The 14,059-nt window shown below is 28.0% G+C and overlaps 1 protein-coding gene and 1 long non-coding RNA gene across 2 annotated transcripts; both read left to right on the top strand.

Annotated features, from left to right (window-relative positions):
• Positions 1–4,687: 4,687 nt before the first annotated feature.
• Positions 4,688–7,103, top strand: LOC143899123 (uncharacterized). Its single transcript, XR_013257391.1, has 3 exons — positions 4,688–4,746; positions 5,661–5,789; positions 6,924–7,103. It is a non-coding gene; the product is annotated as an uncharacterized LOC143899123 (long non-coding RNA).
• A 3,432-nt stretch (positions 7,104–10,535) lies between these two features.
• Positions 10,536–13,439, top strand: LOC143899122 (uncharacterized). Its single transcript, XM_077409122.1, has 3 exons — positions 10,536–13,133; positions 13,196–13,299; positions 13,382–13,439. The coding sequence occupies exons 1-3, from the start codon at positions 10,854–10,856 to the stop codon at positions 13,437–13,439; spliced, it is 2,442 nt and encodes an 813-aa protein (XP_077265248.1). The 5' UTR covers positions 10,536–10,853.
• The last annotated feature ends 620 nt before the right edge of the window (positions 13,440–14,059 follow it).

Raw genomic sequence — 14,059 nt, 5'->3', positions numbered from 1 at the left:
TTCCAAAAACCCGGGAAAAAGAAAAATAAAAAGAAAAACCAAAAAAATTTTTAACATTATTTCCGAAAGAGGGGTCTGAAAAAATTTTGGGGAAAAAAAATTTTTGAAAATTTTTTGGGCGTTAAAAATTTTTAAAATGAATAAAAACGGGGGTAAATTTTTATACTTTTTAAAAAATTTAAAAAAAAACCTTTAAAAGTTTTGGGGTCCCCCAAAACCTAAAAATTTTTAACAAAAAATCATTTTTTTCGAAAAAAAAAAAATTCCTAGACAGGGGGTTCCCAAAAAAAAAAACAAATAGACAGTTTTTCCAAAAAAAAAAATATTTTAAAAAAATATTGGGGGTTTAAAAATTTTTTGGGGGTAAAAAACAAATTTAAAAGCTTTTGGGGGGAAATTTTGGCCGAAAAAGGGGTTTTTTGGGGAAAAATTTTTTTTTTCGGGGGTTTTTTTTAAAATTCAATTTTTTGGGGGGGTTTTGAAAAGCACAAAATTTTGTTTCAATTTTTAGCTTTTTCAAACAATTTTCCAAAATTAAAAAAGAAAAATTTTTAAAAAAAAAAAATTTTTTATTTTTAAAGATAAAAACCCTTTTTTGGGATAACTTATTTAAAAACAGTCCCCAAAAGGGGGTTCTTTTTTAAGAAAATGTTAAATTTTTTTTTAAATGTCCGTGGTTGCTCTAACTTCCACAAATATTGAGATATCGAGCCGTTTTTTTTTTTTAATCGATAGAGTATTATTCAAGGAAAGTTGGTATTGAATTTGGAGATAATCGGTAAAGGGGTTTTTTTTTTTAAATTTTAAATTGTTCGTGAAATCGTTTACGGATTTTTTTAAAAATGTCCGTGATTGCTCTAACTTCCACAAATATTGAGATATCGAGCTGTTTTTTTTTTTTTTTAATCGATAGAGTATCATTCAAGGAAAGTTGGTATTGAATTTGGAGATGATCGGTAAAGGGGTTCTTTTTTAAAAAAATTTTAAATTTTTTTAGAAATGTCCGTTGTTGCTCTAACTTCCACAAATATTGAAATATCGAGCTGTTTTTTTTTTTTAATCAATAGAATATCATTCAAGGAAAGTTGGTATTGAATTTGGCGATGATCGGTAAAGGGGTTCTTTTTTTAAAAAATTTAAATTTTTTTAGAAATGTCCGCGGTTGCTCTAACTTCCACAAATATTGAGATATCGAGCTGTTTTTTTTTTTAATCCAAATTACAGTTTCTTCATATTTCATTAATGTTTCAAGGAGTTTATCGTCCATTCCATCATCCAAAACTAAATAATTTAAAGAATATTATTTTTTTTTCAAAAAAAATTAAATTAATATATTTATATAATAATTAATTAATTATTACTTTTTCTACATTCTTCCATTTCACTTTTAAAATCTTCCATTTCGACAAATATAAACGTTAAATATCTTTATAAATATATCACAGATTACTAAAATGAGATTATTATGTGAAATCATCAGTTTATACTGTTTTTTTTCTTTGGAGGAGAAAAATGTTTATGCATACCCTAGGTACGGTCCTGTTATGTAGCTATATTTACATAATATTTGAAAAAAAGACTGTATAAACTGATGATTTCACATAATATTAGTAATTTGTGATATATTTTTAAAAATATATTTAACGTTTATATTTGTCGAAATGGAAAATAAAAGTGAAATGGAAGAATGTAGAAAAAGTAATAATTAATTAATTATTATATAAATATATCAATTTAATTTCTCTTATATAGAAAAAAAATAATATTCTATAAATTATTTAGTTTTGGATGATGGAATGGACAATATACTCCTTGCAACAATAATGAAATATGAAGAAACAATAATTTGGATAAAACAGATCATAGATCAAAAAATTCTTAAAATCGTCATCAAAGCAGAGGCAAAAAAACGAAAGTTTTTAAAAGAAAAAATTGAATTGAAAAAAGCAAGAGGAATAAAATAAAAGAGAAAGAAAAAAGAAAATAGTATGTATAATAATTTTGTGATTATACAATTACAGTTATAAAATACAGTTATAAACTATTTTAGATATTAGTTTTCTGCTTTACATTTTACATTTAGTTATTATCGTTCTCGAGCGCGTGGGATCAGGAGCAGAAGAAATTGGCAAGGCAGAGAATGGATTGAAGGAAGAGGATGGAGAGAAGAAAGTTTAAGAAGCGGAGAATATAGAGGGAGAGGGAGAGGAAGAGGATGGACAGGCGAATGGAAAGCAAGCGAACGAAGAAGAGGAGGGAATATGGGACGCCGTTTTTTTATTTTTAATTATTGATTTATTTATTTGATTTATTTTACATATTTATTGTTTCAAAATTTTTTACATATTTATTGTTTCAAAATTGTTTTCTGTTTAATGTAAGTTTATTGTTTTCTGTTCTGTAAAATAATTAAGAAAATTCAATTATAATTCAAATAAACTATTTATATAAGTAATATCGTTTGTGTGTCTGTCTGTCTGTATGACTACAATCAATTTATGTAACGTGAACAAATATTAAATTTGTCTAAAGTTTGGGTAGCAAGGTTTCAGAGTATTCTAGCACAGCTTCTGTTACTAAGAATTACTAGTTATTGTTAAATACATACCGTTATAATACTATTGTAATATTATTATTATAGTTCATATGTAACTGCCAAAAATAATTAATTTTAAATAATTTGCATATTTTTTATTACAAAATCGTGTATTATAATTTTATAAGATTATCTTATTCCTCTTGCTTTTTTCAACTCAAATCTCTATTCTCTCTCTCTCTCAACTCTCTATTATATAAATATATTAATTTAATTTCTTTTGGAAAAAAAAAATATATATATATATAATATTCTTATATTATTTAGTTTTAGATGATGCAATGGACGATATACTTCTTGAAATATTAATGAAATATGAAGAAACTGTAATTTGGATGAAACAGATCATAGATGAAAAAATTCTATTCCTCTTGCTTTTTTCAACTCAATTTTATTTTCTTTTAAAAGCTTTTGTTTCTTTGCCTCTTCTTTGATGACGATTTTAAGAATTTTTTCATCATCCAAAACTAAATAATATAGGAATATTATTTTTTTCCAAAAGAAATTAAATTAATATATTTATATAATAGAGAGTTGAGAGAGAGAATAGAGATTTTAGTTGAAAAAAGCAAGAGGAATAGAATAAAAGAGAAAGAAAAAAGAAAAAATTTCAAAGCATGCAATGACGTTTTCAATGATAATTAGTTATAAATTCTTCCTCAGCCATGCGATCACGTTGAAGAAATGGAAATCGATCCAAGGGATGATTAAATTTAATTTTCATCAAATTTTTATGACAGCAGAAACTTGAAGATTAAAAATTTTAGAAATTTTCTATATATGTTTAATTAGATAATCTTATAAAAATATAATACACGATTTTGTAATAAAAAATATGCAAATTATTTAAAATTAATTATTTTTGGCAGTTACATATGAATTATAATAATAATATTACAATAGTATTATAACGGTATGTATTTAACAATAATAACTAGTAATTCTTAGTAACAGAAATGCTAGAATACTCTGAAACCTTGCTACCTAAACTTTAGACAAATTTAAATATTTGTTCACGTTACATAAATTAATTGTAGTCATACAGATAGAGAGACACACAAACGGTATTACTTATATAAATAGTTTATTTGAATTATAATTGAATTTTCTTAATTATTTTACAGGACAGAAAACAATAAACTTACATTAAACAGAAAACAATTTTGAAACAATAAATATGTAAAATAAATCAAGTGAATAAATCAATAATTAAAAATAAAAACCGGTCCTGCCCCGGCAGGATAAAAACGGCGTCCCATATTCCCTCCTCTTCCTCGTTCGCTTGCTCTCCATTCGCCTGTCCATCCTCTTCCTCTTTCGCTCCTTTCGCCTGTCCATCCTCTTCCTCTCCCTCTATATTCTCCGCTTCTTAAACTTTCTTCTCTCCATCCTCTTCCTTCAATCCATTCTCTGCTTTGCCAATTTCTTCTGCTCCTGATCCCACGCGCTCGAGAACGATAATAACTAAATGTAAAATGTAAAGCAGAAAATTAATATCTAATTTATAACTGTATTTTATAACTGTAATTGTATAATCACAAAATTATTATACATACTAATTATTTCTCTCTTTCAGTTGCTTGCCACCTCTTTTTTTGCCTTCATCTTCTTTAGTGCATATTACTTCCTCGTACTTCTCTTCATCTGGCTCATCGCTTTTCTCATCTTGTTTTCTCGTTTTTTCCAAACTCAGAGTTTCTAAATTTTTCTTCTCTAGCGTTTTCTCTTTCTCTTTTTTTCTTTCCACATTATCACTCCTCTTGTTTTCTTCGTGTTGTTTCTCACTTTTCGCGTTACCCATATTTTTATTATATTTTTTCTTTCTTTTAATGTTCTGTCTTATCTCGGTCTATTGATTTATAAATACTGCATTCACACGCTCATATTCCTTGACGCTGATTAGTTATCTCGCTTATATGCAGATCGAATCTCGAAATTATCATAAGAGTGAAATTGGTATTAAATGATGTTGGTTAATTATCTCAACCACTTGTTAATGCGTATCAAAAAAGGTTAATAAATTTATTTCGCGTTTGACAGTGCGAAATTACAGAAAGAGTGCCAGGAAAGAATTTTTTAAGAGAGAGAGAGAGAGAGAGAGAAAGAAAGAGAGAGAGAGAGAGAGAGAACGAAAGGGGATACAAAAAGAGGTATATATTCAAAAAATATTTTTTAACATATATTATATTTATGTATACATATATGCATAAGTATGCATATATGCACGTATATTTAAAATATGCACTATTTTTAGACAGAGCAGGCAATTGTAAGTTTCTTACTAATTAATGAGAAATTACTTAACACAGATACGCGAATCAGGATGCGTATGTGAGTTTCGACCAGATGGAACAGCACAACGTTTTGTTAGGTGAATGGCGAGATATTGAAAGAAGTGCATAATAGCTATATGTAACCGACATTCATGCATAGCCATTGTTAAGCGGGGATCACACACTTTTACATTACGCATAATACGTAAGCATAAAAAAACTGATTGGTCTATTTCCTTATGCACATATATATGGACCAATCAATTTTCTTATGTTTACGTATTATGCGTTGTACAGAAGTGTGTGCTTTCCGCTTTATTTATAAAGTGCTCCTCCTAATATTTCTCAATATAATTAAAAACGTGAACGTTAGGCTGCTCCTATTCGTCAAATCGCACGGACGCATCCTGATTCTTGTATCTGTACTATTTAATTTCTGAATAGGCTTTCATTTCATTCAGCTATGACTAGCAAACAATCATCGTGACGATTCTACCATTGGTTTTGGTCCTCGTCGTATAAAAATAATTTAAATTAAATTAAATTATTAAATTTTTTGCGAAAAATATTACCTCAGTCAGGGTTCAAACCTGGAACATTTCTCATTCCGTGTCGTACCAATTCGACTGAGGCACGTGGTAATATTTATCGCAATAATATAATAAACAATTAAGCTTTTATTTTATATGGCTATGATTGGCAAACAATATAAAAATACGATTGTATATAATTTCATGTAGCGTTATATATAAAAAGCTAATTTACATATTTTTTCCTTAACATTATAAAAGATAAATAAAAGAAGAAGAGGAAAGAAAGAAAAAGAGAAAAAACCTACAGAGCGAAGAGAGAGAGAGAGAGAGAGAGAGAGAGAGAAAGAGAGAAAGAGAAGAAGAGAAAGAAGGAACAAAGAAAGAGAGGTATATTTACACATATTTTAAGAAGACAGACAATTGTAAGTTTTTAAATAATTAATAAGGAATTACTTTTAACACAGATACGCGAATCAGGATGCGTCTGTGAGATTCGACAAGATAGAAATGAGGATGCGTCTGTGAGATTCGACGAGATAGAACAGCCCAACGTTCACGTTTTGTTGGATGAGTGGCGATGAGGTATTGGCATTTATGCGTAGCCATTGTTATTTATAAAGCGCTCATCCTAATATCTCTCAATGAGTACATGAGTAACAACATGAATGTTGGGCTGCTCATATTCGTCAAATTGCACGGACGCATCATAATTCGTGTAATTAATATATGTGTTTTCTATATAAAAGGAACCTATTTATAAAGTTTCATCTAAATATGAGCATGAACGTTTTCGGAAGTTTCGCCGATATTTATATATATATATATGTATACACTGAGAAAAGAGTTTTTTAATGTCAATTTAATATATTTGCAGAATTAAAATTTATAAATTTCCGATATTCACCCGATAAAAAGAAATTATTTATTTCGAAATTTTATTACTATCTTTTAAAATAATTTAAATTGAATTAAATTATTAAATTTATTGCAAAAAATATTACTTCAGCCAGGTTTCCTGAAACCTCCCTCATTCTATGTAGGGCGTCGTACCAATTCGACCGAGGCACGTGGTAATATTTATCGCAATAACACACTAAACAATATCGCAATAACACACTAAACAAAATAAGATGGAGACACCGATATTCAGCCGCGGTGTATAATAAACCTAAAGTACATTCGTGAATTGACAACAATATAATAAACAATTAAGCTTTTATCTGACTATGATTGAGAAACAATATAAAATTACAGCTATACATGAACAACATTCATATTGATTCGCGTATCTATTTTCATTAACATTATAAAAGATAAATAAAAGAAGAAGAGGATAATCACATGATAATATAATAGTATATAAGACCATATATGACTATATAATGTTATACTTAAAGAGGTTTAGCCATATAATATTGTTCAGAATTATATTTCCATTTTTTATGGAAATGTAATCTTGAACTTTTGATTGAATTTCTGATAAATGATATAATTATTTTAAAAAAAATTATTTTTATGCAGAATTAGCACGAGAGAGATAAAGAAAACAACAGATAAAGAATAATAAAGAAGAGAGTGAAAAAAAGATAAAGAAAAGAAAAACGGACGAACTAGGCAAGAAAAAATTAATATTTGATAGATTAAACAAAATGCCAAAATTAAAGAAAAAAAGTGTAAATTTAAAAAATAATAATAATAAAATTTTGATGTGTAAATTACGATCTGATAAAAAATATAAAGAAAGAGAACAAAAGAAAAATACCAAAAAAAGAAACATGAAACGTAAACGTGAATATGATTGTTTTTTGACTGATAAAGACGATACGCAAAATGTTATTAATAAAAAAACAACAAATGACAGTGATATTAATAATATTAATAATATAAAGAACGATGAAATTGCAAATAAAATAAAAGAAAATATACAACAAAGTAAAGAAAAAGAAAAAATAGAATGCGTAAAAAGAATACGAATGGATCTTTCGTCAGACAAGGAATCTGAAAGACAAAAAAACAGACAACGCATGATGCAAGTACGTCAAGATCCTATGTATAAAAAAAAAGAAAGAGACTGGAATCAACAAAGAATAATAAATAAACGTCAAAATCAAGTGTTTAAAAAAGCAGAAAGAGACAAAAATCTACAAAGAATGAAAATCATTCGAGAAAAACCATTATACAAAGAGTCAGAAAAAAAGAAAAATGTAGAAAGAATGAAAGTTATTCGAAAAAAACTGTTATACAGAGAATCGGAAAAAGAAAAAAATGCAAAAAGAATGAAAGTTACAAGAAAAAAGACAAGTTACCAGATAAATGAACAAATCAAAAATAGAAATAGACTACGAGTTATACGCACGTTACAGGAAGATCTTAATTACAACACAAATCAAAGAATTTTTGATATTGAACGTAAAAGATTATTAAGACTTGATGATTTTTTTAAATATCGAGAAAACTACAGCAATTCTGTTCGGAACAAAATAAATAGTGACATCAAAGATAATGAATATTATCATAATGTATTGATAATGAATTTTTTAAAGAACAGAAAACTTGGACCAGATATAATATGTGTGTGTTGTGAAAATTTGTTTTTTTTTTGAAATCAGTAGAACGTTTTAATATTACAAAAATACAAAATAAATTCAGCGACACAAAGATTGCAATTAATGAATTTATTAATCAAATTGTTAATAACTCGTCAGAATATGTCTGCAAGACATGTAAAAAATATATTACATCAGGAGACGTTCCAAAAACAGCATCAAATGCAGATTTAAGATTTTCAAATGTGCCAAAAGTCGTAACAGATTTGACAGCGGTTGAAGAAAGAATGGTATCACCCTATATACCATTCATGCAAATAAAAGCATTACAACCGTTTGCTATTAACCCACAATTATCATTAAAAGGAAGTATTGTTAATATTCCGGTTGAAATCAATGAAATGATAAATATTTTACCTATAAATTTTGATGAAATGTCGACTATACAAATAAAGCTAAAAAGGAACCTAGAACACAAGTCTAATTATATGTATGAAACCATAAAACCAGCTAAAATTTGTGAAGCTTTGGAATATTTACGACATACTCCTTTGTATATAAAAAACAATATAAAAATTGATGATAAGTTCTTTAAAAAATATAACAAAAATTTTAATGCAGAGTTGGATTTTATTGTAGATAATAATGATAAGTGCCATAGCTGCACGAATGCAATAAATCGATTAAATTTAGAAGAACACGACAATAATTCAGATTCTGAAGAATCGGTTTCTTTCGAACCAATTGACGAAGTTCTCATTATAGATAGGAATAAAGAAATATCTGAAAATATCGCAATTATAGCACCAGGACAAAACAAATTTCCAGTACCCTGGCATTTAACTGAAAATATTGATGAATTGTGCTTTCCAAAAATTTATGGAGGAGAAATTCTAGATAAGAAAAATAAATTGTCATACTCTGAAAGAATTAAATTTGAAGCCAGACATAGAGACAGAAGATCGTGTCAACCTACAAGAATTTTATTTATGGCTAAACAAAAATTGGAAAAATCAGTAATGTCAAATTTAAATATTTGTTTAAGGAGAGTGAAGAGAAATGAAAACTTAACTGCTAAAAAAATTAAAGATCAGAATTTTTTAAATGATTCTATCCGTCATGACGATGGATACAGATTTTTGAAACAAGTAAGGTCGTCACCATCATATTGGGAAAGCAAGAAGAAGCATTTACTTGGCATGATTAGACAATGTGGAGTTCCAACATTGTTTATTACCCTTTCTGCATGTGAACACAAAAATCCTGATTTATTAAAAATTTTATACAAATTACAAGAAAATAAAAACATCAGTATTTATGATGCTATAAATTTGGATATGGCAGAGAAAACTAAGTTAATCAGAGAAGATCCGGTAACGTGTGTACGATATATAGAAGAAAGATTCAATCAGATTATGACGATATTGCAAAATGAACATGGTCCATTTGGAGAAAATTACGTTGTTGATTACTTTCAGAGGAGAGAATTCCAAGCTAGAGGATCAGTTCATACGCATAATCTTTTATATTGTAAAAATGCTCCAATTTATAATGAAGAAAATGATGACGAAAATGAAAAGTTAATAAGTGGATTAATAAAATCATTACTTGTCATTACGACGATAAAAATCCATTAATACGTTTGCAGATACATCGACATAAGCCGACATGTTACAAAGGTAGAAGAAATAAATATTTGTGTAGGTTTAACTTTCCGATGTTTGTTATGAAAAATACGTTGATTCTTAAACCCTTAGAGGAAAAAGAGAAGACTAAAAATTACAAATCAAATATAAAAAAAATTAAAGAAATGATGCAAGAATTTAAAAAAAAAAATATATTAATTTCTTTCGAAGAAATGTTAGAACGTTTAGAGATGACCGAAAGAGATTACATTCATGCAATCAGAAGCACTTTATCAAGAACTAAGATTTTCTTAAAAAGACAAAGCAACGAAGTTGCCATTAATGCGTACAACAAAATAATATTGACACTTCTTGAATCAAATATGGATATACAATTTGTTTTAGATCCATATAGTTGTGCTTCATATATGATTAATTATGTTACAAAAGTCGATGCAGGCTTATCACGATTATTAAGAGAAGCATCAAAAGACTTGGAAAATGGAAATTTAGATATTAGACGAAAATTGAGAAAAATTGCTAACATTTTCATAAACGGTAATACTATGTCTGCACAAGAAGCAGTTTATCACGTTCTCGGTCTACCACTTTCATTGTGTAGTAGAGCTGTTATTTATATTAATACTTCTCCGCAAAAAGACCGTGTACGAATGTTGAAAAACAAAAAACATTTAAAAACAATTAGTGAAGATTCAACAGATATCTATTACAAAAATATTATCGAAAAGTACGAAAATCGGAATTATTCTAAATATCAAAATGTTTGTCTTGCTGATTTTGCGGCAAATTTTAAAAATAAAATTTATACAAATAGAAATGATAGCGATGACGAATATATTGAAGACAGTGAAATTAAACATCGAAATAACTTAAAAATTATAAGATTTAATCGATATAAATTGCAACAAGATCGATATAATTATTTCAGGGAACAGGTTTTATTATTTTTGCCATGGAAAAATGAATTAAATGATGTGGAGACACAAGATTGTGAGGAAATTTATAAAGAAAATATTCTAGAAATAGAAGAGAATAGAGAAAAATACTCAGTTATAGGGGATGCAGAAATTAACGATGCGTTAGATCAAGCACAAAAAGATCAGCAAGATATTGAAGATGAAGAAATAGAATCTTTTATTTAAAAAAATGTAGAAGAGGAGCAAGAGGTAGATATATTTACTCAAACTGGTATTGCAGATGGCTCAAATAAAAATAAAAGAAAAATAAGTAGTCCATCTAAAGTTACAAAAGAAGAAGTAATGAATCTACTTCGCGAATTAAATGATAAACAACGGGAAATTACAATGCATGTTTTATATTGTTTCAAAACTGGAAAGTTACCAATTAGACTATTTATAAGCGGATCTGCGGGTGTGGGAAAAAGCACTGTGATTAATACGATTTATCAGGTATTGCTGAATTACTTTGATGATATGCCTGGTAAAAATAATAATAAAGTGAAAGTATTATTATGTGCACCCTCTGGCAAAGCAGCATTTTTAATAGGTGGAGTAACGTTACACACAGCTTTTGCTTTGCCAGTAACGCAATATGGAGGACAAATGCCAGAATTGTCAGAAGATGTGGCTAATACTATACGAGAGAATTTATTTGAATTAAAATTATTAATTATAGACGAAATATCGATGGTGGGTAGTACGATGTTTAGTCGAATTGATACACGATTAAGACAAATAATGGGTCAAGACAAAAGCTTTGGTGGGGTTTCTGTTTTGGTTGTAGGAGATCTTTATCAGTTACCACCGGTTATGGATACTTCGATATATCTCCCACCTAAATCATGCATGTTAAGCGTTTTTTCAGAAAATGTATTATGGAACGAATTTGAATTATTTGAATTAACGGAAATAATGAGACAAAAAGAAGATAAAAATTTTATTGAAGCACTTAACAATCTTGCGAGAGGAACAATGTCTGAAAACAATATTGATCTATTAAGATCAAGAGAAACAACAGAAGATGACATCCCTATAGACGCCGTAAGATTATATTCTGACAATCGCTCGGTGGATATTTATAATAAATTGAAGATAGATTTAAAAGATGGAATCGCTTATGAATTTGAAGCAATAGACTCAGTTTTAGGAAAAGTAAATAGTAAAACGAGAAATAAACTGCTAACATCATTAAAAAATAAAAAAAGAACAGAATGCAATGGTTTAGATTCTAAAGTTACATTAAAAATTGGAATCAACTATATGATAACCAATAATGTAGATGTTGCAGATGGTTTAGTTAATGGAGCCTGTGGAATTTTAAAGTATATAACATTTAAACCAGGTACTGTAGAACCAATTAAAATATGGCTAGATTTTCATAATGATAGGGTTGGTGTTGAGCAAAGACGACCATACATAAAGTATATGAGTGAAAATTGTATCGAAATGTGTTTAGTTCCTTTATCACGAATTTCTGTCATATTGAATGTTAATGATAGAATGGGGTACCAAATTATAAGAGAACAGTTTCCAATTACGCCTGCTGAAGCTTTAACAATTCATAAAAGCCAAGGCCAAACTTATGAGAAAGTATGCATTGATCTAAGAAATAATTATCGTATGACGAGATCAATGTTGTACGTAGCACTAAGTAGAGTAACCAAAATATCAGATTTATACATTTTGGGTAGATTTATACCTCCAAAAAAACCATCCGCAGAAAATTCTTTAGAATTAGAAATAAAAAGACTTAAACGAGAGAAAATTCTAGAATTAGCGTACTCAAAAGTTATAAAAGGAAATATAATAAAAATTATATACCAGAACGTACGTTCTTTGAATAAAAATATTACCAATATAAATTGTGATAAATGGTATAAACAAGCCGACCTCTTAATTTTTTTGGAAACACAAACAATAGCAAAAGATAATTTTACATTAGAAGGATTTAATATTATTTTCCGTTCAGATAATTACGATAAACGATCAACAAAAGGAATAATATGTTTTATAAGAAAAGAACTAAACGGAAATATTAATGAGCATATTCAAAAAGACAATAAAACAATAAATGGACAACATCAACATATTGATTTAATACTTTTAACTGTAAATGAAATACAAGTTATTACAGGTTATAAGTCACCATCAGTAACTAATACAGCATTTACCTATGAATTAAGTAATATTTTGAACAAATCATTAGGTAATGAAAAGATTGTAATAGGTGATTTCAACTACGATTCGTATAATGATGGAGGATTTTTAGAAAAACATTTAGAAAAATTAAATTTTAAACGTGCCCTTTCAACGCACGTTTCAACTACAAATTTTAATACCCAAATCGATGTAATATTTATATCTGATCGAATATTTAATTACACTGCTGGAGTATACGAAACTTTTTTCTCAGACCATAAACCTATTTTTATTGGATTAAACGAGCAAAGTGAGATACCAATAGCAAATGTGAAGACTTTATTTGAGAAAGATTTTCTTTCTAATAAGAATAATAAATATAATTCAGAGAAACTGTCAATCAACATTAAGTCTCCACATACTAATGAAGAAAATACAAATGTACCAAAAAAATTTATAATATTAGATGATAAGATTGAAAATAATAATTTTAACATGGATAGTCTTATTTATCCACTGCCACAAACAAAATTGAAGAGAACGTATTAAAAGAAAATTCGTGGTTAGATGATCGACCTTTAAATGAAATTATGATGATAATAGAAAGGTATACTACATTTTCTCGTGTTGATGTTCTTTTTATAATGAATTTAAATTGGATTGAACCGATCTTTACTTCCGATGTTCAGATTGTCGGAGGTCAGCATTGCGGTAACCACTGGCACTGTATTTACTATGATGGTTTAATGCTTCATATATATGATAGTTTGTATTTTGATACTCATTCTTATTACGATCTAACATTATTTGAACAAAAATACATTGAAAAACGATACCCTAATCTGAAACAAAATAATATAATATTTGAAAAAGTAACCAAACAGCCAGATCTTACGTCATGCGGAATATTTGCAGCAGCATTTGCAGTATCAATAGCATTGGGAGAAAGTCCATCAAATAAAAAATATTCAACAGATATGCCAAAAATGCGTAGACATGGTCTGAAAATCATAAAAGAGAAGATATTATTACCCTTCCCGGAAGAATAAAAACAACGACAATTACATAATGACAATATTTATATTGTATATTTACAATGCATATTCATACTGTAAATACCATTAAAATTAACAATGAAAAAAACACAATAATGTCTACAGGACAGAAAATAAAATCTAAAAAAACAGAGATAATTATATTTGAAAAAAAGTACTATAAAAATGCATTTTGCGTAGAGCGCAGTAGTATTATGAAAATGCATTCTGCGCAGAGCGCAGAAAAATTACGAAAATGCATTCTGCGCGTATCGCAGTGATTATTATGAAATTGCATTCTGCGCTAAACGCAGTAAAATTGTGAAAATGCAA

Source organism: Temnothorax americanus, unplaced genomic scaffold, assembly GCF_048541705.1.
Source record: "Temnothorax americanus isolate GAGA-0224 unplaced genomic scaffold, ASM4854170v1 Scaffold255, whole genome shotgun sequence".
NCBI lineage: Eukaryota > Metazoa > Arthropoda > Insecta > Hymenoptera > Formicidae > Temnothorax > Temnothorax americanus.
Note: the sequence above shows the minus strand (reverse complement) of the source record. Positions and strands in the feature narration are given on the sequence as shown.